At 56.9% G+C, this 23,693-nt stretch overlaps 1 protein-coding gene and 1 long non-coding RNA gene across 5 annotated transcripts in view; one reads left to right on the top strand and one right to left on the bottom strand.

Moving 5' to 3' along the window:
* TFEB (transcription factor EB) overlaps positions 1-17,954 on the top strand; it is a 55,764-nt gene extending 37,810 nt beyond the window's left edge. For 2 of the 4 annotated variants that reach the window (XM_040473462.1, XM_040473461.1), the window contains exons 2-9: positions 10,751-10,988; positions 11,074-11,328; positions 11,992-12,069; positions 13,941-14,061; positions 14,156-14,212; positions 14,832-14,907; positions 15,494-15,641; positions 16,804-17,954. In XM_040473462.1, the coding sequence (XP_040329396.1) occupies positions 10,773-10,988; positions 11,074-11,328; positions 11,992-12,069; positions 13,941-14,061; positions 14,156-14,212; positions 14,832-14,907; positions 15,494-15,641; positions 16,804-17,292 (1,440 nt within the window). In that variant the 5' untranslated portion in view covers positions 10,751-10,772 and the 3' untranslated portion in view covers positions 17,293-17,954. Of the gene's footprint in view, positions 1-10,750; positions 10,989-11,073; positions 11,329-11,991; positions 12,070-13,940; positions 14,062-14,155; positions 14,213-14,831; positions 14,908-15,493; positions 15,642-16,803 lie in introns of those variants that run through there. The other 2 variants (XM_040473465.1, XM_040473463.1) reach the window with 2 other exon arrangements.
* A 1,886-nt stretch (positions 17,955-19,840) lies between these two features.
* LOC121029438 (uncharacterized) lies at positions 19,841-20,562 on the bottom strand. Its single transcript, XR_005789731.1, has 2 exons — positions 20,414-20,562; positions 19,841-20,006 (listed from the first exon to the last, which is right to left on the bottom strand). It is a non-coding gene; the product is annotated as an uncharacterized LOC121029438 (long non-coding RNA).
* Between the last annotated feature and the right edge of the window lie 3,131 nt (positions 20,563-23,693).

Raw genomic sequence — 23,693 nt, 5'->3', positions numbered from 1 at the left:
GAGTGGATCAGTCTTAGCTATTGAGCAAAGAGAGTTTTCTGCAGGCGGATAGGGTCTGGCCTGCATTTGGGGGCTTCTGGGAGGGGTGTGCAGGCCTCTCTGGGAACCCTTTGTAAGATCCACTGAGGGTAACTGCGGGCGGGGGCATGGGGCAGTGCTGGGAGTTTAGGGGGACAATAATCCACCTACGTGGACCTTCGCTATTGGCCCCTGGTTTCTTCCCCAGGAAAGAAACTGGTGGTGGTCATGCACCTCAGAGAGACCCGGGCTTGCGTGCCCACCTCACCGTGTTCTCGCTATGTGACCTTGAACAAGTCACTTAACCTTTCTGAGTCTTGGTTTTCTTATCTGCCAGAGATGCTACTTGTCCTGCGAGATGTTTGTGAGGGACAAATAATCTGATGTGGGTCACATGCTTAGCTCAGTGCCCTGTCCAGAGTAGGGACTCAGGAGTGTTTGCTGAGTGAGAGAACAGGTGATAATTGAGCATGCCTTGGGTCACTGGGCAAGCAGCATTCTGGGGCCCTGAGTCTCGTTCTGGGAATTCCGATGGGTGGGATGGGGTAGAGGTTCAGAAGAAGAACACTGACTTCTGGGGTGCACCTGTGTGGCTCACTCAGTTAAGCGTCTGACTTGGGCTCAGGTCATGGTCTTTGAGGTTCACTGAGTTCTCTGCTAACAGCCTGGAGCCTGATTCAGATCCTCTCTCTCCCTCTCTCTCTGCCCCTCCCTGACTTGTGTGCGCTTGCTCTCTCTTTCTCTTTCTCTCTGTCAAAAATAAATAAACATTTGGTGTGCATGCGTGGCTCAGTTGGTTAAGTGTCAGACTCTTGGTTTCGGCTTAGGTCATGATCTCGTGGTTTTGTGGTTTGAGCCCTACATCGGGCTCTGCACTGAACAGCACGGAGCCTGCTTGGGATTCTCTCTTCCTCTCTCTCTCTGTGCCCCTCCCCCACCTGCGCTGTCTCTGTCTCTCTCAAAATAAATATACTTAAAATAAACAAAAAAAAAAAAAAAAAGAAAGCTGATTTCTCTGGAAGCTTCTTTGTACCTGTGGAGACTGGTAGGTGGCCAGGAAACAACTGGAGAACAAAGCAGTGTAGCCACAGGCAGGATGCTCAAATGGACCAAGTGTCAGCCAGAGGAGATGGGGACAGGGGAGCCAGGGAAAGAGAGGAGAGAGACAGCTGCTCACTGAGGGGGCGGGGTGAGGGACATGACCATATGTGTGTGCATGTGTGTGTGTGTGTGAGAGAGAGAGAGAGAGAGAGAGAGACAGAGACAGAGACAGAGACAGGCAGACAGAGGGTCTGCATGTGTGGCTGGGCTGTATCTGTGCATAACACAAGGGCAGACCAGGACCTTTCTAGTTTCTTCTCTCCATGCTTCCCAGTTACTCGTCCCTCAGTGGCAGTCTTCCTGGGGCAGGCTTCATGCCAGGGTCTGGCTGGTGCCTTTGGGACAGGATTGGCGCCTCTCTGGTCTGGGATCGCCTTTGAAGGCTCTCCAGTTGCAGCACAACTGCTGTGCCTTGCCCCGGGCCAACAGGCGGGCCAGCCAGGAGGCACCAGCTCCCACCCTTTCCTGTGGGATGTGCGCTGGGACGTGGGGCTGATGGGCCTGAGCTGCAGGCACGGGGCGGCCACTGAGCAGGCCAGGAGCTGTGGCTGCCCTTCATCTCCCCTCTCCTTCCTTTCCCTCCTCCCTGCCTCCTGCCCCTATTCAGAGATTTAAAAACAAGCCCCTATTCCCCCCTCCCCCCACCAGCCCTGCAGCCTCCTGCGGTGGGTTCCCTAGAGGCAGGTTCTCTGCATGCCAGAGTCAAGTACATCCTGGGTTTGAGTTTGTGCCGCCACTCAGGTGCTCCGTGCAGACCACCCTTTTGGGGCTTTAGTTTCCTCCACTGTTTGTTCCCCGTCTTTACTGATCACAAACTGAGGACTGGCCAGCCTGTGCCGAGGCTTGGCACTTGGCAGAGCGATTTTGTTGCATGAGAGACAGGGAGAACCACATCCTACATAATAGTCTTTATGTCTGTCCAGGGTCGGGGGGGGGCACACACACGCCAGGGGATGGAGGTGAGACCAGACATTCCCTCTAGGGGAGGGTCCTGGAGGGAGCTTTCCCGGGTGATGACAACGTTCTCCATTTTGGTCTAGATGGTGATTACACAGACATACACACTTGTAAAAATGCATCAAGCCTTACACTTTAAACCTGTGCATTTTGCTGGGATAAAGGGGAAAAGGCCAAAACCTTAAGATAAAAATGTTAAAAGCTTGGACCACCAACCTCATTCTTGCTTCTGGTACGAGATACCTTCTGATCAAACAGTGGACACTTACCCAGGGTGAGTGTGGTTTCCATTTTCTCTTTTTCAGTACTGGAGGAAGCAGGAGGGCCCCACTTTGGCCTCTCATGACATGTAGAGAACCACTGGGCCAGATTCAGACAAACCACCTGAATTATGAAGTATCGCCAGTGTGCTGGGCACCGTGCTAAGTGCTCTGTCTGCTCCTGGTCTCTTAAAACCTGGAATTAGGATCATTATTACCCACCTGTCTCTCCCATAGCACTGCGGTGAATTATGTGATATACAAGCTTTGGAAAAGAAAATCTTATAAAAGCTGGCCCAAGGCCTTCCCGCCCTAGTCCCATAGGGGTCTTGATATGTTGTGTGTGTGTGTGTGTGTGTGTGTGTGTGTGTGTGTGTGTCCCTTTTCTCAAAAGAAACTTAAGAGGAGCAGTAAGAGAAGACAGTTCAGGGATGCCCTAGACAGGCATGGACAAAGGGACGATGAACAGTGACAAAGTGGTGACATCTCTCCCCTGCCCATGTCTCCTCTGCTCTTGCCAGAGGTTTCTATACCCAGCATCCCAACTTAGATCCCAACTGTTCTGGGAGAGGTGGCTCCAGCTGGTAAGCCCCACTTGATTGATGGGAAGACTGAGGCTAGGCTGAGACACTGAGTCAGGCCCAAGGCGGGGACTCACATCCACGCCTTCGGATGCCAAGTTCTCACAGCATCTTGCGGGCCGGACTGCCGGCTCCTGGGAATCTTATGACATCCGCCCACCCCTAGTTCTCTTTGAGTCCAAGCCAGTTGATGACCCCCAGGCCCTGCAGGGACCCGTGACCACCTTGGTAATTTCCAATGGCCACGGCCCAAGGCACGGGGATCGTGGTGCACATCCTCATTCATCAGGCCTTCCTTTGCCACTGCCTCTGCCAGAGGGAGCTCAGAGAAGACAAAACAAACCCGGGGCCTGGAACCTTCCCCTCTCTTCCCTTCCCAAGGCTGAAAGGTTATGCAAGAGGTCATGGGGTCCTTCCCCCTGCCTCCGGGAGCCTCAGCACCTGCTCAGTAGGCCTTCCTTTAGTGGTTGGTTTGATTTCCCTCCAACTCCATGGGGCAGCTCCCGCCCAACTGCTAGTTTGTAACAGCCTGGATCAGAAGAATTAAAGCTTCTTCCGACCACAGAGGCACAGAAAGTAATAAATGGCTTAAACAGGCATCCCGGCCTTTGGGCTCCCATTCTTTGTTGTTTCAGCCACCAGACATGTGTTTTTCTGGGAATACAGGAAATTATCTCTGCCCTTTGAGGAAGGGCAGAGTTTTCTCTGCTCGTGTTTGGGGATTCTAGACCATTCCATCGTCCCGGACACCCTATAGCCCCCGGGCTGGGCAAAAGAGATCAGCTAGTGAAACCCTTTGATTGTAGGGGACTTCTTCAGTGGGAATCCCTAAAATAAAATGTGGCAACTCCTACCCCCAAGTCCAGGACAGAGGGGCCTAACTGAAAACCCCAGGGTCCAGCCTCCCCACTCATTAGCTCTGTGACCTTTGGCAAGTAACACAACCTCTCTGTGTCTGTTTCCTCATCTGTAAAGTGGGAAGGGGTGGGGGCTGGGAGAATACTGGTACTCAGGTCATGAAGTAATTGTGATAATGAAATAAAAGGTGCTTCGAACACACCTCGTCTATAGTAAGTACACCATAGGCGTATTTCTAATTATTAGTATAAAATATTTTTTCCTGATTAGAAACACATACGTGTTCATTATAGGAAAAGAATAACATTCCAGAAAGTAAAAAGAAAATCACTCATGATTGCATCACCAAAAGAAGTCCATGATACTTTTATATATTTCCTCCCCAGAGGTTTTTCTACGCATATTTGTACATGGTGATGATCAGATTTTTAAAAAATGTTTATTTATTTTGAGACAGAGAGAGAGAGTAAGCAGGGGAGGGGCAGAGAGAGGGGGGACAGAGGATCTGAAGCAGGGTCTGTGCTGACAGCAGGGAGCCTGACGTGGGGCTTGAACTTGTGAACTGTGAGATCATGACCTGAGCTGAAGTCAGATGCTCAACTGACTGAGCCACCCAGGCGCCCCCAGATCAAATTTTATATACAACTTTGCATCCTACTTTTTGTCACCTGACATATCCCCATGTTACTCACTGCAAACAAAACAATCTACCAGGAAGAATACCACAGAATTTATTTGACCATCTGGTATCCTGACACAGGAGATGTGTCTTGCCTGCGTTTGAACTTCATAGACATTGAAGGTGCCATACGCATTTTTGTGGCTCCTTTTGTTTAACATTGTCTGCAAGAGGCGTCTGTGCCGTGTGTAGCAATAGTGGGCTCACCGTCATTCCCAAGTAGCATTCCAGTGGTGATGTACCGCAGCTCCCTTCTCCATTTCCCTGCTGATGGACATCTGGTGTTTTCCGGTAGTGCTGCTGAGAACGTTCTAGCGCGTGTCCTCCGGTGAACACATGGATGCTTTTCTGTTGGGCATTCACTTCAGAATGACGTTGCTGAGTCATGGGGTATATGCTTTCTGCTTCCTGCTCCAAGTTTTATTTTTATTTATCATTTAATGTTTGTTATTTATTTTTGAGAGAGAGAGTGTGAGCAGGGGAGGGGCAGAGAGAGAGAGGGACAAAGGATCTGAAGCGGGCTCTGTGCTGACAGCGGCGAGTCCGACGTGAGGCTCGAACTCACAAACCGTGAGATCATGACCAGAGCCGAAGTCGGATGCTCAGCCGACTGAGCCTCCCGGGGGCCCCTTCCTGTTCCAAGGTTTCAAGGATCGCCTGGAAGGCAGAAAAATCCCCAGGGAAGGTCAGGCCCCACAATTAACGGAGGGGTCCCGGCTCAGCGAAGAGCAATCTGAGGGGTGCTGCGTGATCACGCTCCCTCTGAAGGCGCACGTCTGGGGCTGTAATGGGAAGTGAGCTGGACCCCGGGTCCTGGCCCTTCAGCTCCAACTGGCATGTGACTTCTGACCCGCTGGTGGCCACTTGGCGTCCTCACCCAGGGTCCTCGGCTGGCCTAACAACCATTGCATTGAGGAGGGCAGGGCTCAGGCCAGGCTCTGGGTGGCACCGAAGGAACTGTACCTTTGTATGCGACTGGAAGCAGGTCGGGCTCCTCACAAACGCTGGAAGCTGCCTGCTTTCTTTGCCCCTTGTAGTAAAAGAATCACACAAGTAGCACACAGCCACCCTGTAAGACTTAAGTGCTTCAAAAGTAAGAATGAGAGTGGGGCACCTGGGTGGCTCAGTCGGTTAAGCGTCCGACTTCGGCTCAGGTCATGAGCAAGCGGTTCGTGGGTTCGAGCCCCGTGTCGGGCTCTATGCTGACAGCCTGGAGCCTTCTTCTGATTCTGTATCTCCCTCTCTCTGCCCCTCCCCTGCTCACGCTGTCTCTCTCTGTCTCTCAAAAATAAATAAATGTAACAACAACAAAAAGAGTAAGAATGAGAGACTAGAAAAAAATCCCTGTTTACTACTCCCTACCCCAAAGGTGACTGCTCTGAACATTTGTGGCGGGGGGCGGGGGGTGTTGGGGGAGCCCAGAATAGAAGTTCAAGAGTGGTTGTGAACCAGGCAGCCTGGGTTATGTCCATCGTGCTGCTTAACAGCTGTGTAACCGTGGGCAAGTGATTTCACCTCTCTGTGCCTCGGTTTCCTCCCGGAAGCTGGGGGTCAATGATGGTAGCTACCTCATAGGGTTGTTGTGAAGAATGGATGAGTTGACCCGCGAAAGCACATAGACCATCCCTGACCCAGGGCAGGCATTCAAGAAACCTTCTGATCCTTCTCTAATCTGTTCTGTATGTTTACCTACGTCCTGTCTAAACGGGCTCAGGCGTTTAATTCTGAGGTTTCCTTTTCCAACTCAATGCTCTATCTTTGAGATCTTTTTTTTTTTTCAGTTTGTTTATTTATTTATTCATTGAGAGTGAGAGAGAGAGCATGAGCTGGGGAGGGATAGAGAGAGAGAGGGAGAGAGAAAATCCCAAGCAGGCTCCACACTGTCAGCACAGAGCCTGATGTGGGGCTCTGTCTCATGACCTGAGCTGAAACCAAGAGTCTGACACTCAACCCACTGAACCACCCAGGCGCCCCTGAGATCTTCTTTCTCTCTGAGGCTCTCCTGTGCTGGGATCCTCTGTCTCCTTGCCTATCCCTCATGATTTTTCCTTGTCTCTGCCCTCCCCCTGTCCCCTTTCCCTCAGGAAAGGTTCTGAACCTGTTCATACTAAGGTGTAAATGGCTGATGAGGGAGGCCCCCACATAGGCTTACATGAAATCAGCCCTGCCCTGACCAGAGATGTGCACGGCCTTTGAGGGGGAGCCCAGCGCCTGTCTGTTATCAGATGCCTAAGGGCATGCTAGGGAGTTCCACGCACCCACGGTGTCTCCCTGAATCCTCACAATAACCCAAGTGGCAGGTGCCCTTATGGGCTTCAGTTGGCTGAGGAGAAAACCAAGGCACAGAGAGGTTAAGTGGCTTTCCCAGTCACCCAGCCAGTATGGGCACAGCGGGTGGATGGGGGTTGCTTCAGCCGCATCTGTTGTACGGGGAAGCTCATTTTGGTCACACTAAGCTGGAACCCAGACTCAGCTTAGGGCAGGGGTAGTTACGTGGGAGGTTCTGGGTGAACAGCGGGAGGGGGGTGGTGGGGAAAGCCCGTGGGTTCTGAGGGCACAGAGAGGGGCGGCTCTCATTGTCTTGGCTAAAACTTCAGTCCCTGCCACATTTTCTATAGGACTGGGGAGAGGCAGGAGTTCTCTGGGGCATTAGACCCCCCTGGTCCCCTCAGGAGGAGGGTGTTACTCGGGGGTGGGGGCAGGGGAGAAGATTCTTCAGGGAAGCACGTAGCCCTGGTGTCTGCAGACAGCTGGCACTCCAGGCCCCTGGTGTTACCGAATGCATGAATGGCGGACCCCTTCCCAGGCCTGGTGGATCTGGAGGTCAAATGGTGGGGAGGGTTCGGGGGTCATTTTTGGTTCTCCTGTGTCCCTACTCCCGGTTCTTCCCGGCCAGACCGGGCAGCGGCGCGGGGTGGGGGTTGCTTATGAATGGCTTTGAGAGTGAGCAGGTGTGCTTGAGGGCTGGGCAGGGAGTGGTTAGCATGCCCAGGGGCTATATGGGCCACCCCGTCTGCCCTCAGATCCCCTCAAGTCCCTCCCTTAGCCCTGTACCCGTCCCACCCAGGCCAGGCTCAGAGTCAGAGTGACCCAGGCAGGGTCAGGGGAGGAGGCTGGGACACGGAGGGAGGAAGCAGCCCTGTGACTGGGGTGACAGCTTTGACAACGGGGGTGGGGGAAGGGGAAGGCTCACTCTGCCAGTGTTCGAGCCACCCTCTGTCAGAGGACAGTGGACAGGCTAAGGCTACAAGCACCTTTCACCGCCCAGACGCCTCGCGGGTCACCATTCTCCGACATCTCCCTCCCAGGAGGCTCTTCCTGCCTCCATTTCACAAATGTGCAGACTGAGGCTGGCACAGCCAGTGAGAGGCCGAGCGGGACTTAGCCCAGGTTCTCCTGTGGCAGAGCCAGCTCTGGCTCAGCCTGGGATGGGCACCCAGCCCTTTGTCGGAGCAACAAGGGGCTCGTTCTCCCCCAGTCCTCCCCGTGCCGGCTGGCACTGCCAGGCCCCGTGCCGCTCCCCCCGCCCCCCAGCAGGGACCAACTGAAGTCAGATTGTTCCCGAGGGGCAGTGCTGCGTGGGTGAGCATGCAGGGGTGCAGGGCGTGCAGCTGTGGGCAGCGGGCCGGGGGGGGGTTGGAGCGGGGGAGGTCGGCGGGGCCCCGGGGGGGGGGGGGGGGGGGGGGTGGGGTGGGGAGTTGGTGACGGGGACGACAGGCTACCACTCTTTAGGAGCGCGGGAAAGGGGTGGAGGCAGCAGCTGTATCCCCGCTGCAGGACAGAGAAAGAGGGGGAGCGGCGGGGGGGGGGGTGTGGTGACCGCTCTTTTCTCCTTGGGGATGGTCCTGTTGGGAGCTGGAGAGACGCTTGGGGCTAAGGCAGCCCCTTCGCTAATTCCTGGCCGGGTGGCGGGGGTGGGGCAGAGAAGGGAGGAAGGAAGGTGAGTAAGGGTCCCTGAGTACGCAGAGCTCTGAGGCGGATGGCGTGGACCCACTCTGCAAGGAAGCATCCATGGTGGTAGAGGGAGCCCTGAGTTGGGGGTCATGTGGCTTGGGCTCCATTCCTGGCCCTGGGCCAACCAGACGTGCAACGGGGGCCAGGCTGCTGCCCAGCTCTGCACAGACACAGCAGTCCCCTCTGCCCCCGCCCATCCCCGACCCCTGCCCACACGGGCTGGGGAGCCAAACTGGTTGGGGTCCCATCTCTGTCTCTGTCAGACACGTAACTTCCCTGGGCCTCTAGTTTCTCCTTATCCGTAAAAGGAGAATAATAACCAAGGCTGCCTCATGGGGCTGTTTGAGGTTAAAGTGCTTGGAACAGCGCCCAGCGCCCAGGAAATGCTCAAATAGATGCAAATTATTATTATGTCCATGATCCAGTGATTTTCGCTGAATATTTGCCAGTACCTTCCACTAATGCCGACTGAGTTCATGTCTGGCATTAGGCTATGCTGCTTTCTTTTGCTACCCTCCCCTCTCAGAGCTCTGGGTCTCATTCTCAGGATCCTGGGGTGCCGCTCTGGCCTCTGGTCTACACTACAGCTGACTCTGCTAGCCTCGTGTGATTATTCTTCACTCACCCACTCCGCCTACCAAGTGCCACGCACTGTGCAAGACACGTTATCTTCATTTAACATGCCCCTCAATCTTCTGAAGTAGAAACTGTTTACAGATGAGGACGCGGAAGCTCAGAGAGGTTAAGTGACTTGCCTAAGGTCACACAGCGAAGCGGCAAAGCTGGGATTTAAGCTCGCGTCTGCCCTGTTTGCTCGTGCTCGCTCAACCACGACGTCATACTGCCTCTTGCAAAGACCCCGGAGATGGGACCCTCCACCAGAACCTTTATGGAGTTGGGGATCCCTGGGGGCTTTGCACCTTTCAGGGAGTGTTTTAGCGGGGCGGTGGGGCTTAGAAATCATTTGGTCCAACCTTTTCATTTTGTGCACAGGGAGACAGAGGCTGAGAGGAGAAGGGAGGTGCCAGGGTCCCTCGGTGAGCTAGGGACAGAATGGGCCCAGCTACAGGACTCACTCTGTCTTTTCCTCCCTGCTTCCTCACCAGGCCTGGGGGCCTTAGCCCCCCATCCTACCGTGACCCGTCAACGATCAGGGCCGACATGCTAGGTGGAGGAAGCCCTCCCTGGACTCTTGCAGGCCCCGGGTTATAACATTCACTGGACCGTAGACTCCATGAGCTCAGGGACTACAGCTAGCTTGTCGCCGCACTGCCAGTGCCTGCTTCATAAACAGTAATCATTCCCTGTGCGCGTTGGTGGAACAACTACGTGTTCCAGGCCCTGGGCTAAAGGCTGAAGGCAGAGCAGTGAACAAGACAGAAAAAATGCCTGCCCTCAGGGGAGTTTGCATTCCTAGTGAGAGATAGACATTGAATGAAAGAACCAAGCAAAAATGCATAATATTTAAGATGATGATAAGTGTTATGGAGTAACACAAATAAGGAAGGGGCATAGGGAATGGAGGGGGGAGGGAGGGAGGAATTTGGCAGTTTCAAACAGGTTAGTCACGGAAGGTCTCTGTAAGGTCACATTCGAGCCTTGGAGGAGGTGAAGGAATGAGTGGTGTCTGGGGGAGGGGCATCCCAGACTGAGGGGCATCCCAGTGCAAAGGCCCAGGGGTGGGAGCGTGAGGTGTTTGAGGCTGGCGGGTGTGGCTGGATCAGGCCGAACAAGTGAGAAAGTAGGGGAAGATGGGCCCATGATGTGCAGACAGATCACAGAGAGCCTTTTAGGGTGGAACTTCAGGTTTTACTCCGAGTGAAGTGGGAGCCATGGACAGTTCTGAGCAGACAGAGGGACAAGATCTGACTTAGGTTGAACAGGATCCCCCTGATTCCGGAGTTGCAAGTAGAATGTTGTGGGGCCAGAAAGGAGGGTGTCTGAACATTGGGAGGCTCTTTTGAGGAAGCCAGATAAGGCAAGGTCCAGGCTGGGCCCACATGGGGCAGGCAGGTGGAGGTCAGATCTGCCAGGATGCAGTGTGATAGAAAAGAGAGGAGTCAAGGCCGGCTCCAACCTTTTGGGGTCGACCAGCTGCAATGAACAAAGAAAAGAGGGTCTCCATATCTGGCCCAGGAACCAGGACACTTGGGTTCAAGTCTCGGCTCCGTCACTCTCCTGCTTGGTGGCCTTCGGCAAATCCTTTCTCCTTTCTGGGCCTCAGTGTCTGCTCCTGTACAATGGGTGCGACCCCCTCCACCTGGCCTCCCCAGTTCCCCAAGACCCGGGGCTCCGAAGAGGACGCGTGCCTCACAGACTTGCCCCCCTCCCCCTGTCCACAGGGAGCCAGTGCCAGTGGCCGCCATGGCGTCGCGCATCGGGCTGCGGATGCAGCTCATGCGGGAGCAGGTACAGCAGGAGGAACAGCGGGAGCGCATGCAGCAGCAGGCCGTCATGCATTACATGCAGCAGCAGCAGCAGCAGCAGCAGCAGCAGCAGCTGGGTGGGCCGCCCACCCCGGCCATCAACACCCCCGTCCACTTCCAGTCTCCGCCACCTGTGCCTGGGGAGGTCCTGAAGGTAGGGCGTGTCCCGAGGTGGGGCCTGTCCCCTCCCACCCTGCTTCTAGGAGCCCTAGAACCCTTGCCTTCTCCCCCCCTCCCAGGTGCAGTCCTACCTGGAGAACCCTACCTCCTACCACCTGCAGCAGTCCCGGGACCAGAAGGTGCGGGAGTACCTGTCCGAGACCTACGGGAACAAGTTCGCCGCCCACATCAGCCCCGCCCAGGGCTCCCCGAAGCCCCTGCCGGCTGCCTCCCCGGGGGTGCGGGCCGGACACGTGATGTCCTCCTCAGCTGGCAACAGTGCTCCCAACAGCCCCATGGCCATGTTGCACATTGGCTCCAACCCCGAGAGGGAGGTGAGTGAGAAGCTGGCCAGGGGCTGCCATGAGCAGAGCTGGTGCCAGGTGCTGTGCTCCTGGGACTCCTGGTCTAATGGCAAGGGCAAGGTGCTGCTGTCAGGGTCCCTCCCAGTCCGAGGGGGAGGTCCTGCTCTCTCAGGGACCCCAGTCTGAGCGGGGGAGACACAGCCCTGCCCCAGGGACCCGAGTGTGAGCGGGGGAGACACGGTTCTGCCCTCAGGGAGCCCCAATCTGAGGGGGGAGACACAGCCCTGTCCTGAGGGAGCCTCAGTCTGAGGGGGAGACATAGTCCTGACCTCAGGGAGCCCTAGTCTCATAGGAAAAGCCTCGCCCCTACTTTTGAAAGCTCGACTAGGGAGAAACAGGACCCTCCTACTGGAAAGCCCAGCACACCTGCAAAGCCATGTCCAGACAGAGGGTATATAAAGCAATCTCCCTGGGGCAACTTGGCTCTTTGGGAAGAGCCCTGGCCTTGGCCTTGAGGCCTGTGGGACCTGGACAACTCATCCTCTCTCTGAACCTTTTTCCTTCACTCCACCCAAGATGAGCCAGTTGAGTGAGGTGGGCTCCAAGGTCCCTTCAGATCAGTGGCTGTCCCGGTGCCCCTTCCCTGTGCCTTTCTCCCAGTGGGCCCTCCCCAGATGGACTTTTCTCTTTCAGTTTGATGTCATCGACAACATTATGTGTCTGGATGACGTCCTGGGCTTCATCAATCCTGAAACTCAGATGCCCAACACGGTACTGCTGGCCAGGGTGGGGTGGGTGTGTCAGAGGGAGAAGGTAGAGGTTCTACAGTGGCTCTGAGCCTGGACAGAACTAGAGACAGGGCTCCCCACCACCCCCCCCCCCGACCCCCGGCCCCAGGCAGAGCCATCTTGCTGCAGATGACAGTCGCCTCCATCAAATCACGTGACCAGAGCCCAAGGCTGAGCAGAATTATGAATCCAGAGAGACGTGTCTAGCCTGTGTGCACGAGGCGGGCTTCAGTGGGGAGTGGTGGCTGGGCAGTTGGGAAGGCTTCCTGGGTGGGGTTAGGGGAGGGGGCAGGAGGGACTGGTGCCGGGCCTCAGCAGAGCAGGGAAAGCATTCCTGGAGGGGAGCAGTGTGGCCCTGAGCTGATGAGTTCCTTTGGGATCTGGGACATCCCTCTTTTGCAAAGCCTAGGGCCTAGCGGGCACAGGCCTGTGTCCCTCACTTCACGGGACAAGTGATAGGGGGCTGGCTTTGTCCCCTCCCTCCAGCAGCCTCCTGGAGTGTGAATGCTCTCTGGGCCTCCTGGACAGGGGTGAAGAAGCAGATGGGAAGGAGCCAGCCTTAGAATCAAGAGGCCTACCTTCTGACTTTGGCTGTGACCTTGGGAAGTCCCTTAACTGTTCTGAACGGCCAGTTTTCTCAGCAGCAAAATGGGGGTGATGCCGTCTACCCACAGGATTGTGGGAAAATGAGAGAAGGCAGGAAATCGGGGGCTAGCTCCACACAGGGTGACACATTTACATGGAACAGGTGGAATTGTGGGTGTCCCCACCCCTTTTTGGGAGCTCCTGAACCTCAGCTGCTTGCTCCTGCTCCTTGGGCCTGACCCTATGACCCTGATCCTGGCCCCAGCTTAGGACACTGAGGGGAAGCCCCCAAATCTTTCAGTGGGAAGTCAGAGTCAGTCCTTAATCCCCACTGCCCTGGTGACATTGCCCAGTGGCTTAGCAGGAACTGGTCTGGGCCAGTTGGGTCTGAAACCTACTGCCAGCAGAGCAGGGAAGGCTGGGGAGAGAGAGAAAGCCAGACTGCACAAGTGTCCGGTCCCTTTAGGCCGGGTATCTGGTAGGGCACCTGTGTGCCCACCTAGGGTTCTGGACCTGTGATTTGCTCTGTGTGTTCCTGTGGCAGGAGCTGGGGTGATCATTCCAGAACTCAGGTCTGTCCCTGCCAGGCCTCTGTTTATCCCCCTACTGGCTGCCCATTGCAATATGCCAGGGTCTTTGCAAGTCGAATCTAGAACTCCAGGGTGTATCTCCTGCCCTGCCCACATCACGCTGTCTACTCTTGCAGCTCAAGCTTCTACTTGTGACCCCCCCACCCCTGCCGCCCCAGCTCTGTCTGTCCAGCCCCATGTCTTTGCTCAGCCGTCCCCCTGCCAGTCCAGCCCTTCCTCACTTCTTTGCTCAGGACTCAATTCAAGTTCCATGCCCTCCAGAAACTTTCCAGAAACTCCAAAACAGATTAGGTGCTCCTCCCCTGGGCTTCCAAATGCCTGGGACGACTTCATCCCCTCCCCTGTCGGCCCTTAGGGCTGTTACCTGGTCTGATCACTCTGCAAGGATTCTAGCCACTAGGCTGGTGGCTCCTGGAGGGCAGGGGCCACACCTTATTTAGTTCCCAAGCCTACAGACTTCCAGTAGAATTGCCCAGTGAAGAGGCCCAGGGTGGAGCTTTGACATCCTGGTGCTGGCTGCAGACCCTGTGAGCTGAAAGCGTGGCCGGGGAACATCAGTACAGCCTCCCCTGGGCGTCCCTGGGAAAGAAAGGCTGTTCCTGGGATGATGGGCCCTGGGCAGGGGCCCCTGTGGAGAGGGGACTGCTCACCGGGTCCCTCTCCCCACCTCACCCCACAGTTGCCCCTGTCTAGCAGCCACCTGAACGTGTACAGTGGTGACCCCCAGGTCACAGCCTCCCTGGTGGGCGTCACCAGCAGCTCCTGCCCCGCTGACCTGACCCAGAAGCGAGAGCTTACAGGTACCACCTCCCTGCCTGCCTGTGCCCTGGCTCCCTACTCCTCCCTGTCCTTCTCCCTCCCTCTCAGCTCCTCTCTCCTTTCCCTGGCCTCCAGATGCTGAGAGCCGGGCCCTGGCCAAGGAGCGGCAGAAGAAAGACAATCACAACTTAAGTGAGCCCCCCACACCCCCCACCCCCACCCCCTGGGTTCCTGCTCCCTGCCTCCCTCCTCCTCACTCTCACCTGAGCTACCCAAAAAGCCACCTGGACCTGAGCCCTCATTGGGGCTTTAAATTTTTTAATTAAAAATGTTTTATTAATTAAAAAAAAAAAGCCACTCTGACCTGCCTGGGTTCTACACAAGACCTTAAATCTGCGCTGGGATGACTGTTGGGTTCAGCCCTGCCTTCCTCCCACTGGCCCTCTTTGGGAGATGGGGGTGGGAGAGGGGCTCCGGAGAAGAGACATTCATGAAATCCCCAGCACTTCAGAGTGAATGGGTTTATCATGTCGTATTGTTGTCTTTAGGGTGTGCAGCCTGGGAAGCCAGGGAAGGTGTTCTGGGTCATGTGGGCAGAGACTCCTACCCCCAGCCGGCTTTGCTGCCTCGCAGAGCCGCTGGGTTGTATCCATCTGCACCGGGGCCCCTCCTTCCCATAGTGATCCCATTCCCTTCCTCACCCGTTACTTCCCAGAAGGGCCAAGTCACCCCTCCTTGGGCCGGGCGGACCCTTCTCCTCCCATGGGGTCCCATCCTTCTAATTGCTCCCTCCGGGATTTGTTACCTTTAGTTGAAAGGAGGCGGAGGTTCAACATCAATGACCGCATCAAGGAGCTGGGAATGCTGATCCCTAAGGCCAACGACCTGTGAGCAGTTTCTAAGGGAGAGGGGGTGGCGGCGGGCGGGCGACGCTAGGGGCTGGGGGCGGGGCAGCAGCGGCTGACCTGGTTGCCCAGGGCAAGGGCTGGGAAGAGAATCCCTTGGTTGCTCCCTTCTGAGAGCTTATCATCTATTTGGGAAAAAAAGATCCCTCCCTTCTCAGGACAGCTCCAGACGGAGGAGCAAAATCCCAGAAGTGAGGCAGGGGTGGGGGCTTCCTGGAGGAGGTGTCATGCTGGGATCGTTTGGTGAGGGCTTTTGGACTGGCTTGGAGGGGTCCAGAGAGTTGAGAACTGACATGGGTTTGGGCGGCCCAGAATGGAAGGCCTGGGGAAGGAGGCCGCTTGGCATTGCTTGCTTCCCTGGGATTACCGGGGTGGGCGCTGGCAAGAGTCACCCGCGAGGGTCTGTCCTGTTCAGATGGGAGCACGGCCTTCTCCACAGATGGGGGCGGGGCGCGTCTGGGGTTCCGTGGGCAAAGTTGGGAGACCTGCGGCATCGGCTTCTGGAACCAAAGCGGGGGTTTTCCTTCCTCCCGCTGAGCCTGCACCTGTGATTCTGCCTGGCCCGCAGGGACGTGCGCTGGAACAAGGGCACCATCCTCAAGGCCTCAGTCGATTACATCCGGAGGATGCAGAAGGACCTACAGAAGTCCCGGGAGCTGGAGACCCACTCTCGGCGCCTGGAAATGACCAACAAGCAGCTCTTGCTCCGCATCCAGGTCCGGCCCCTGCCCTTGGACTTCTGGAGGAGTTCTGGCTCCTGCCGCGGACCTGGCTCCGCCCCCGGGGGGGGGAGGGGCAGGGCTTATACTTCCGGAGTTGGAGGAATGAGAATGGAAGGAACGCTGGCTAACGAGCAATCCCCAGCAACTTTAAGCAACAAATACCAGCTAGAGATTCTGTTCTGTGAGACCCTCATTTAGAATTTATTTATTTTGAGTGGGAGAGAGAGAGAGAGAGAGAGAGAGAGAGCGAGAGAAAGCGCGCGCGCATGCGCGTGAGGGAGGGGCAGAGAGCGAGAGAATCCCAAGCAGGCTCCACGCTGTCAGCGCAGAGCCCAACATGGGGCTGAATCCCACCAACCGTGAGATCATGACCTGAGCCCAAATCAAGAGTCAGGATGCTTAAGGGACTGGGCCACCCAGGCGCCCAGCCACGTAGCTCTTATGGTGACACTTGTCGCCCCGGCTCACATTTCCTTAATCAATGCAAGTACATGCCTACACTTAACCTCAAGGGGGCAGGGAAGTGCAAGCCTACCTCGTGTGGAAGGCAGAGAGCTGGAATTATTTGGAATGCTAAGTCTCACCACTGGAGAGAAACTACAGAAGGCTTGGGAGAGTCACTCCTACCATCTGGAGTGGAAGGTTCTAGTCTTGGCTGTGCTCAGGGCCTCTGTCCTCTTTGGCTCTGAGGCTGCTCATCTACACAAAGGGCGGTTGCATGGCAGCTTTCAAACTTTTCTATTTCTCATAGGAGGTAATAGCACTGACATTACAATCCAGCACACAGAGCCACACTCCAAGTGAAAAATCAAAGTTTCATGAAAGAACCTTCCTTCTTAATAGATGCAGTGCATTCTGGTAATTTCTATTCTGGTCTAGTCTAGGCAAGTCTATTTCAATTAAAAAAAAAAATAGAGGGTGAGCTGGTCAAGAGGCACTACAGTGGTTTCACAACCCGCTAATGAGTTGTGACTTGTAGTTTGAAAAAAACACTGGTCTAGACTCTAGAAGCCTATACTTGCTTCCAGTGGAGACATTTTGTGGTCTTGGGTGCAGCCAGGGGAAGGGCAAGGGGCTGTGGCGGGGGGGCCCCGGGGAAGGGCGGCTGGGGCCCATGAGTGTGTGCCCTCAGCGCTCTCTCTGCCTCACCTTGCAGGAGCTCGAGATGCAGGCTCGGGTGCACGGCCTCCCCACCACCTCCCCATCGGGCGTGAATATGGCCGAGCTGGCCCAGCAGGTGGTGAAGCAGGAGCTGCCCAGTGATGAGGGCCCGGGGGAGGCCCTGCTGTTGGAGGCCGAGGTCCCGGATCCTGAGCCACTGCCGGCTCTGCCCCCCCAGGCCCCCCTGCCCCTGCCGGCCCAGCCACCTCAGCCACCCTCCCCATTCCACCACCTGGACTTCAGCCACGGCCTGAGCTTTGGGGGCGGGGGCGACGAAGGGCCCCCAGGCTACCCCGAACCTTTGGGGCCAGAGCACAGCTCCCCGTTCCCCAACCTGTCCAAGAAGGATCTGGACCTCATGCTCCTGGACGACTCACTGCTACCGCTGGCCTCCGACCCTCTCTTCTCCACCATGTCCCCCGAGGCCTCCAAGGCCAGTAGCCGCCGGAGCAGCTTCAGCATGGAGGAGGGCGACGTGCTGTGACCCTGGCTACCGCCATGCTGGGGAACGGGGGGAGGCCCGGGGCCGCCTCCCTCCCACCCTTTGGGCTGCACTTGTGTGTGAGGTAGCAAACTGGCCTGCCTCACTCCTTCCTGTCGGCCCCTGTTTGGACTTAGTGCCTGCTTGGCAGCCTGTGGGGTCAGGAGAAGCCCCCCTCCCCCCACCTGGCTCAGTACTCCCCAGGGACAGCCCTCTTGATGGGGTTGGACAGGAACAGGCCTTCAGCCTGGCTCCTGGAGGTGAAATCATGAGGGGAAGGGAGGGGACGGGTGTGCTAGAGGTAAGAGGAGGTCCTGGGTGGGGTGGGGGGGTGTCTCATCTTCTGAGTCTGATCCCCACCCCTGCCGGTGAAGGAGGACATGTTGGAGCAGGGGGCTCAGGAAGTTCCTTTTCTGAGGCAGCGACTGGTCCAGGGGGTGCCCAGGCCTGCCTTTCTGGGACTCAGATGGCAACAAGTCTGTCCTCCAGCCTGGCACCCCCACCCCCCTTTGGTGCTAACAGCTCTCTACCGGGTGGTGTGAGGGCGGGGGTGGCTGGAAGAGGGGGCGCTGGGTTCAAGTTAGAGCGTGGGGTCACTGCTGGAAGAGCAGCTCCCCCCAGGCTCCCCACTTTGTGCCTTTAGTAAACACTGTGCTTTGTACCTGCTTGTCCTCTGTCTCTTTGGAGCGTGTGTCTGGGGCTGACGCAACCGGGGAGGATTCAACCCAATGCACACCATTATGGATTTCGAATTCCAATGCCCTTTATGGGGATCGGGGTAAGGGTTACAGAAAGGAGGGAACAAGCCCCATCACCTGGTTCCCCCCGCTTCCCAGACTTGCCTCCAGGGGAGCTGGAGATGTAGCCTTACTTAGGGAGCTTAGGGACGGAAGGGGGCACAGTGTCCCTCCTTGTGGCCACAAGATGGCACTGCAGCCACGCTGGTTCCACGCCCCAGCTGTGGCCTGACACGGCTGAGCCAGATGATGTGGGGGCCAGTTGCTATAAAGCAAGTCTTTTCTTCTTAGCTGCTGCTTAGGCTGCCCCTGGCCCGGGGTGGGGGACATGTTTCTCTTGTTCCTGAATGCCTGTGCTAGTGGTGACCTCTCCAGATTTTTCTCCCTCCCTGAGTGGGCTGACACCTGCTTGAGAAGGTCAAGCTGCCTGCTCCGTGGAGGCAAGGCCAGCCCCTCTGCTCTTTGACAGAGTCTCTGGCAGGAGAGGCTCCCTAGTCACTGAGGGGCTGAGTCCTTGGGTTTGGGGAAAGAGGGACCCAACTGAACTAATTTGGGTACCAGACGCTGGGTGGAGTCAGGGACGGGGAGTGGCCCTATTCTCCACTCTGGCAGTGTCTGTCTGCCAGGGCGGCCTCGGCAAATCCTTTCCTGTCCCTGGGCTTCTGTTCCCCGGCCCCAGAATAGTTCCCATGCACCTCTGCTCTCAGATCCTGGGATTTTACAACCTCATGTGGGATGGGAAGACAGACTTGGGGCAGTGAGGGGCAAGGTGTCGGGGAGGGAGGAGAGGGTCTTTTTGGGCTTTGCCTACTTCTCTCTCGACTTCCCACAGTCTTCAGGCAGAGACCAAAATGGCTTTCTCCTCCCGGGGCCCTGGGAGGCCGAAGGGGCCTAATTAAAAAAAAAAAAAAAAATTTAAATCCCAGGATGAAAGTGGCTAAGAGGGCAATTTCCTCTGTGCAGAACTGGAGATCAAATCAACGTTGGAGCAATTAACGCGTGAGGGGGGAGGAGGAAAGGGAGCCGGGTGTGTGGGTGCTGAGGGTGGCGGGGTTGGCGGAGGCTGTAGGATTAATCTGAAGGTCAGATGGAGCTGTGGATGACCTTGGAGAGGTTGAACCAGCCCTGGAGCGCTGGCATCTCCTTCCAGTTCCAGGCCTCACCCCGCAGCCTTGGGAGCCCAGGCCCTCCTGGGGCAAGCCCTGGACTCTGGGGGATAGCTGATGGGCGTAGGCTTGGGTCACGCTGACACTGGAGCGGGTAGGGGTCTGGGAACTTCCAAGCCTAGTCCTTAAGGCAAAACTGAGAACTCTCTCCTACCCTGTTTTCCTTCATCCTAGGGATTCAGTCAGTGAACTGGGTAGCTGCCCTCCTGCTTCCTCATGCGGCCCCTCAAGACGGCCTGTATTCCCCCCTCCACCTGCCTGCTGGCTTCCGGTCCCCTAGGTCCTTCCCACCTGCCGCTGGGAAGCAGGGCCTTTGGGCAGGACTGAGGGTGTGAGTGGAGTCCTGGCCACAAGAGGGCGCCGCAGAGCCAGGACCTGGCCGCTGCGGGCGCCCACTGGTGGGAAATCGTGGAATCTCAGCTTCATTGTACATTCCAAGCTGTCTGCCTGGGGGCCCTGCCAGCCCAGTGGGTTTGGTTAAGGCAGGCCCAGGTGCTGCCTCCAGGATCTCAACAAGCCACCAGAAAGTGTTCGTGTATCTGAGACTGGTCTGCATGACCCTTAGCTTGTGGCTGCAGTAGAGTCAGGCCGGCAGCTGCCAACTGGTGGTTATGGACATCTCTGGTTAAATACAGTAAGAGGCGTGAATGCTTTCTTCACTTGCGCTCTTTGTTGTAGACAACACCCTTCCAGACTTCAAGGCCTCACGAGGGGGAAATTAGTTTTTTCAAGGGGGAGTGGGTAAACAGGCCGGTGTGAGAGCACAGATGGATCCATCCGGCCCCCTCATTTCACTTGAGGAAGCCCCCGAGGCCTTGAGAACAAAGCAAAAGTGTGAAGTGGGATTGGGGTCTGGGAGAGGAGTCCAAGCTAAGTAGGGGGAGGACAAGAAACCGTTGCACCCTTAGGTCGCACGAGGGGCCCCAAAGCTGGAGGCAGGGCGCTGGACGTGAGGATCCCGTCATCCTCTTGTGTCTGTCTCTTTCCCCCCGGCCAGCCGCTAGATTCTCACCTCCTTGTACCATGAACGAGTGGAGATCTGAGCCCCACAGGCCAAGACAGACACCTGCACTGGTGTGTATACACAGGATGGTGGCCTTTCACCCCTGCCTTCCACGGAGATTTCCCCTCCTGGGCGTTTGGACAGACGGCCGGGAGCGGATGTGGGCACCGCTGAAGTCCGGCCGGGGCGGCACCGGCTCTGTGTTCCTTAGTGCCTACCTCCTCAGTGTCCTCCTTGGGATTTCCGTCACCCACTGCTCCTTTAAATCGAGATTCTTGGGGCGCCCGGGTGGCTCAGTCGGTTGAGCGTCCCACTTCGGCTCAGGTCATGATCTCTCAGTTGGTGAGTTCGAGCCCCGCATCGGGCTTGCGGCTGTCAGCGCGGAGCCTGCTTCAGATCCTCTGTCTCCCTCTCTCTCTGCCCCACCCCTGCTCACTCTCTGTCTCCCAAAAATAAAGAGAACATTAAATCGAGATTCTTCCTTCATTGTTTGGAGCCACTGACTTGGATGAGAATCTGATATACACTCTGGATCTTCCCCCTCCCCCCCGCAACACATAGTCCCCTAGAAAGGAACCCCAAGTTTAACATTCCTGCTCCCAACCCACACCCCCTTCCCCACCTCAGAGCCCATTCCCCTCCCCTGCCTCTCCCAGCCACCTGGCATATCAGCTGGAACAGCTAGAAAGAGCCCCTTTGGAGTCAGCTGTCCCTCACCTGCTGGGACCCGCACTTCTCAGGGTCCAGCCCCCACCCCCCCTCTCAGGCTCCTTTAGCCTCATCTTTTTTCTTTGCTCTCTCTTTTCCGAGGGGGGCAGTGGAATTTATACAATATTTAAGCAGCCAGAGCCGAGTCCGGGAAGATATTATTAATGTAAAAGGGACGGGCTGCAAATGCTTTTGGACCTGGTTACAATTAGAGGGTGATTTTTCTAAAGGTCAATGAATTCAGATAATATCCACAGGGGGGAGAGAAATTTAATACCTTTTTAGTGAATTAATTAATTATAATATTATATCGGCTTGGGGTTCTTTTCCAGAGTGATTAAGGGAGCGATCCGTCTTCTGTGAGGCCGGGGAACGGCGCCCGCCGCCAGCGAGGACCCTGTCTCGGGGCTCAGGATGGGGCCCTTCCTTCTCCTCTCACCCCTGCAGCGGCCAGGGAGCTGGAGGGGCTGGTGGGCAGCAGGGGAGGCACGCCGGCCCCGGTCCGGATGAGGGCAGGCACAGAGACACAGTGCCCTTTCCCCTCAGCCTGTGTCCACAGGCCCAGCCCTCCTCTTGCTGTCTTATCACAGGAGAGCTGAGGCATGAGCTATGGCCTCCTCCTTTCCATTTGGAGAAACCGAGGCCCACAGGAGTCAGAGACCTGCCCCGAGCCCTACTATGAGTTAAGGCAGACTGAGGTGGCACAGCTGGCTGGAAAGAACGAGAAGACTCCCTCCCCCACCCGGCCCCCCCCCCCCCCCGCCCCATCCCCACCTCCCAAACCAGGCCTTCTGGAAAATCTGTTCCACTGGCCAGCGGCCTGTGGGGCCGCCTGTGGATTCCTGGTCAGAAAGAGGATCTTCAAGTGCGTGGCCTGTGCCCAGGCTCAGCTCCTACAATGAAGATGGCCCGCGAGGGCTGATAGGTCAAGTAGCCTCCAGGCTTTGGTGAAGGAATAGCTACATTTCTGTCCCTGGAGGGACCAGAGACAGGCACTTTCCACCCGCTTGGTCATTCACTCAGGTGTTCGATCATTCATTCATTCCCAAGGGCCGCAGGTTCTGGGTCCAGGAAGGGAGGGGTGGGTAGCAAAGCCAAACAGACCTGGTTGTGGGCTCTGTATGTCATGCAGGCGACGCGTCTCTATGCCTTGGTTTCCTCTCTTGTAAGGAGGGGGGGATATACCTCCCGGGAGGATACAGGAATAACTGAAAGGAAGCGCTGGGCCTAGCATCTTGCCCACGATGTGTCTTCCGGCAGCACAGCCTCAGACGGCCCTTGAAGGGGTGGGTGGGTCAGGGCCCTGCCCTGGTTGTGCCTTCGATTCCTTTTCCCTGGGGTCGGGGGTGGACCAGCAGAGGTCCTGGCCTGGAGACCTTTCCCGGCCAGGAGGAGACCAGCATTTGCCTGCCCTCCTCGCTCAGCCCCCTTGTTCCCCTCCCTTCTCCGTCCCTTCCCTCTCCGCCCCCCCCCCCTCAGCCCCGGCTGCCCCTCCAGCCCCTCCCCCAGCCTCTCCTCCCTTTCCGTGTGCAGCGGGCTGGGGAGGGCCTTCCCATTGTACTATCTTTGGGCCCTAAATTAAAATTGATGACATCTTGAAATGAGCAGTGAGGGTAATTTTGCTTCTGAGCCGGGATGCTAATGAGGCCCCTTAATGGTGCCAACGCGGAGCTGACGGGTCGTGTGTCACGCGCAGCGGCGAGGGGGGTAATGGCCGAGGTAAGTGCCGGTAATTACACCCTGTCTCGCTGTATTTTGGCAGGCCTGGTGGGAGAGCGGGGGCTCAATCACCGCCGGCGGGGCCACCCCCCACCCTCCGCGGGCCTGACAGCCAGAGATACCCCCCTCAACCCCACCCAGAACCAGGGGCCTGGGGCACAGCCCCTGCGCGCACATACAGCGTGGGACACGGCACACGCGGTCACACACGCTACCATCACACCACTGTGCACCCCCACCGGCTCACCCCCACAGCTTGGGCACCCCCCCACCCCCGTCCCGGGTGTGGACTCAACACTCACACCCATGCGCACCCGTCCTGCTCCCCCCCCTCCCCCCGGTCCCCACTCCACACTCTGGCCACACACGGACACACGCTCAGGACACGCACACGTACAAGTGCGCACAAACACGTCCTTAGGCAGCGTGCTCGCATCGCGCGCCCGCTGCGCGCCCGTCTGTTATCTCGACTCCTCCTGGCCCTCCTTCCAGGCAGGCATCCTTACCCGCTCCTTGCGGTTCAGGAACAGCTTTGGGAGACGGAGCCTTTGTGCCAGATCGCGCAGCCGCAGGGGCTGGGCCTCCTGCACGTGGCATCTTGGCCACCACACTTCCTGTTATGTACACCCGCACATGTGCCTCTCAGTGTGCACGCACGCGCGTGCCTGCACGCGTACACGTATCTACCGCACACAGATCCCAGAGTTCCTCTGGGCACGCACACGCACGTCTCAGTGCGTGTGCAGGTATTCACCAGAGCACTGTGGGCACACACGTACGCACGGGGGTGCTTCGCAAAGGCAGATACACGCACGAGTGTGCCGGCGTGGATCACATGATGTTCACACACACACACACACACACACGCACACGCACACGCAGTGCACTAGCCATAAAACCACTCCAGGCTCCAGCGTCTCGATTTCTTAAATGTTTATTTATTTTGAGAGAGAGAGAAAGAGAGAGAGAGTGTACGCGAGCGGAGAGAGAGGGAATCCCAGGCGGGCTGTCAGCGCACAGCCTGACTCGGGCTCGATCCCACGACCCTGGGATCATGACCTGAGCTGAAAA

This window comes from Herpailurus yagouaroundi, unplaced genomic scaffold, assembly GCF_014898765.1.
Source record: "Herpailurus yagouaroundi ecotype Mexico unplaced genomic scaffold, PumYag 139, whole genome shotgun sequence".
NCBI lineage: Eukaryota > Metazoa > Chordata > Mammalia > Carnivora > Felidae > Herpailurus > Herpailurus yagouaroundi.
The sequence above is the reverse complement of the archived record's forward strand: the minus strand, read 5'-3'. Positions and strand labels throughout refer to the sequence as shown.